The 915-nt window shown below is 32.6% G+C and overlaps 1 protein-coding gene across 1 annotated transcript in view; it reads left to right on the top strand.

Moving 5' to 3' along the window:
- LOC103602575 (39S ribosomal protein L1, mitochondrial-like) overlaps window positions 1–369 on the top strand; it is a 2,601-nt gene extending 2,232 nt beyond the window's left edge. The window contains exon 3 of the mRNA XM_008586991.1: window positions 60–369. Within this exon, the coding sequence (XP_008585213.1) occupies window positions 60–187 (128 nt within the window). The 3' untranslated portion in view covers window positions 188–369. The remainder of the gene's footprint in view (window positions 1–59) is intronic.
- Window positions 370–915: the final 546 nt, after the last annotated feature.

Raw genomic sequence — 915 nt, 5'->3', positions numbered from 1 at the left:
GTTTGCTCATTAGGTGTCTATGGAATAAAATCAAAGCTGATTCTTGTATTTGTTTCCAGGTCCTTTTGTGGTACGTGCTTTCCTTCGTAGTTCAACAAGTGAAGGTTTGTTACTAAAGATTGATCCATTATTGCCTAAAGAAGTAGAAACTGAAGAATCTAGCAAAGAAGCTTCCCTAAAGTATTAAACTGTGAAATTATTTTCAGTGGATTAAGAAGCAACAGAGAAAATTATAAAGCTGCATAATTTCTACATTTGGTGTCTTGTTATATTTCTTGATCATCACACTGGAAAGTCAGTTTTAACACTGAAAAATCTTACATCAATTTCAAAAATAAGAAAATAAAATTTTCTTTCTGTCTGAACCTACCTTTTATATCCTGTCACATTTTTTTCCCTTAGAATCCTGATTCTACATTACTGGTAATTATAGCAACAATTTCTGACTTAATAACTTTCCCTGGGGAGCTACAACCATCTGAGGGAAGTAACATNTTATTCCAAAGAATTCTAAATATCATTTGTGACAGCATGAATATAGAAAATGATTAAGCCATTAAAATGTGTGAATGGGTAATCTTTTTTTTCTCTTAGGAATCAATTTGTAGTAAGATACTTATATTTTTTGTAATAATAATAATACTTCATTTTTATGGTGCTTTGCAGTATACAAGGCACTGTATATTATATAGTGTTTTCATATACCTGACCTCATTTGATTCTGAATTCCTCTCTGTAAGAGCGTAATAGGTGTTTGGTTAGTGTTTGTTGAATGAACATCCCCATGACGTAGCTAGAACAACTTCATGGATTCATAGGTGAAGAATTAGGCTAAGAAGTTGTGTCTTTCATCAAGGGCCAGTTTACAGGCCGGTGTTGATCCTTAGGTGTTTACTGGTATGTGACAAAATGAAA

This window comes from Galeopterus variegatus, unplaced genomic scaffold (genome assembly GCF_000696425.1).
Source record: "Galeopterus variegatus unplaced genomic scaffold, G_variegatus-3.0.2 Scaffold4203, whole genome shotgun sequence".
Lineage (NCBI taxonomy): Eukaryota > Metazoa > Chordata > Mammalia > Dermoptera > Cynocephalidae > Galeopterus > Galeopterus variegatus.
Note: the sequence above shows the minus strand (reverse complement) of the source record. Positions and strands in the feature narration are given on the sequence as shown.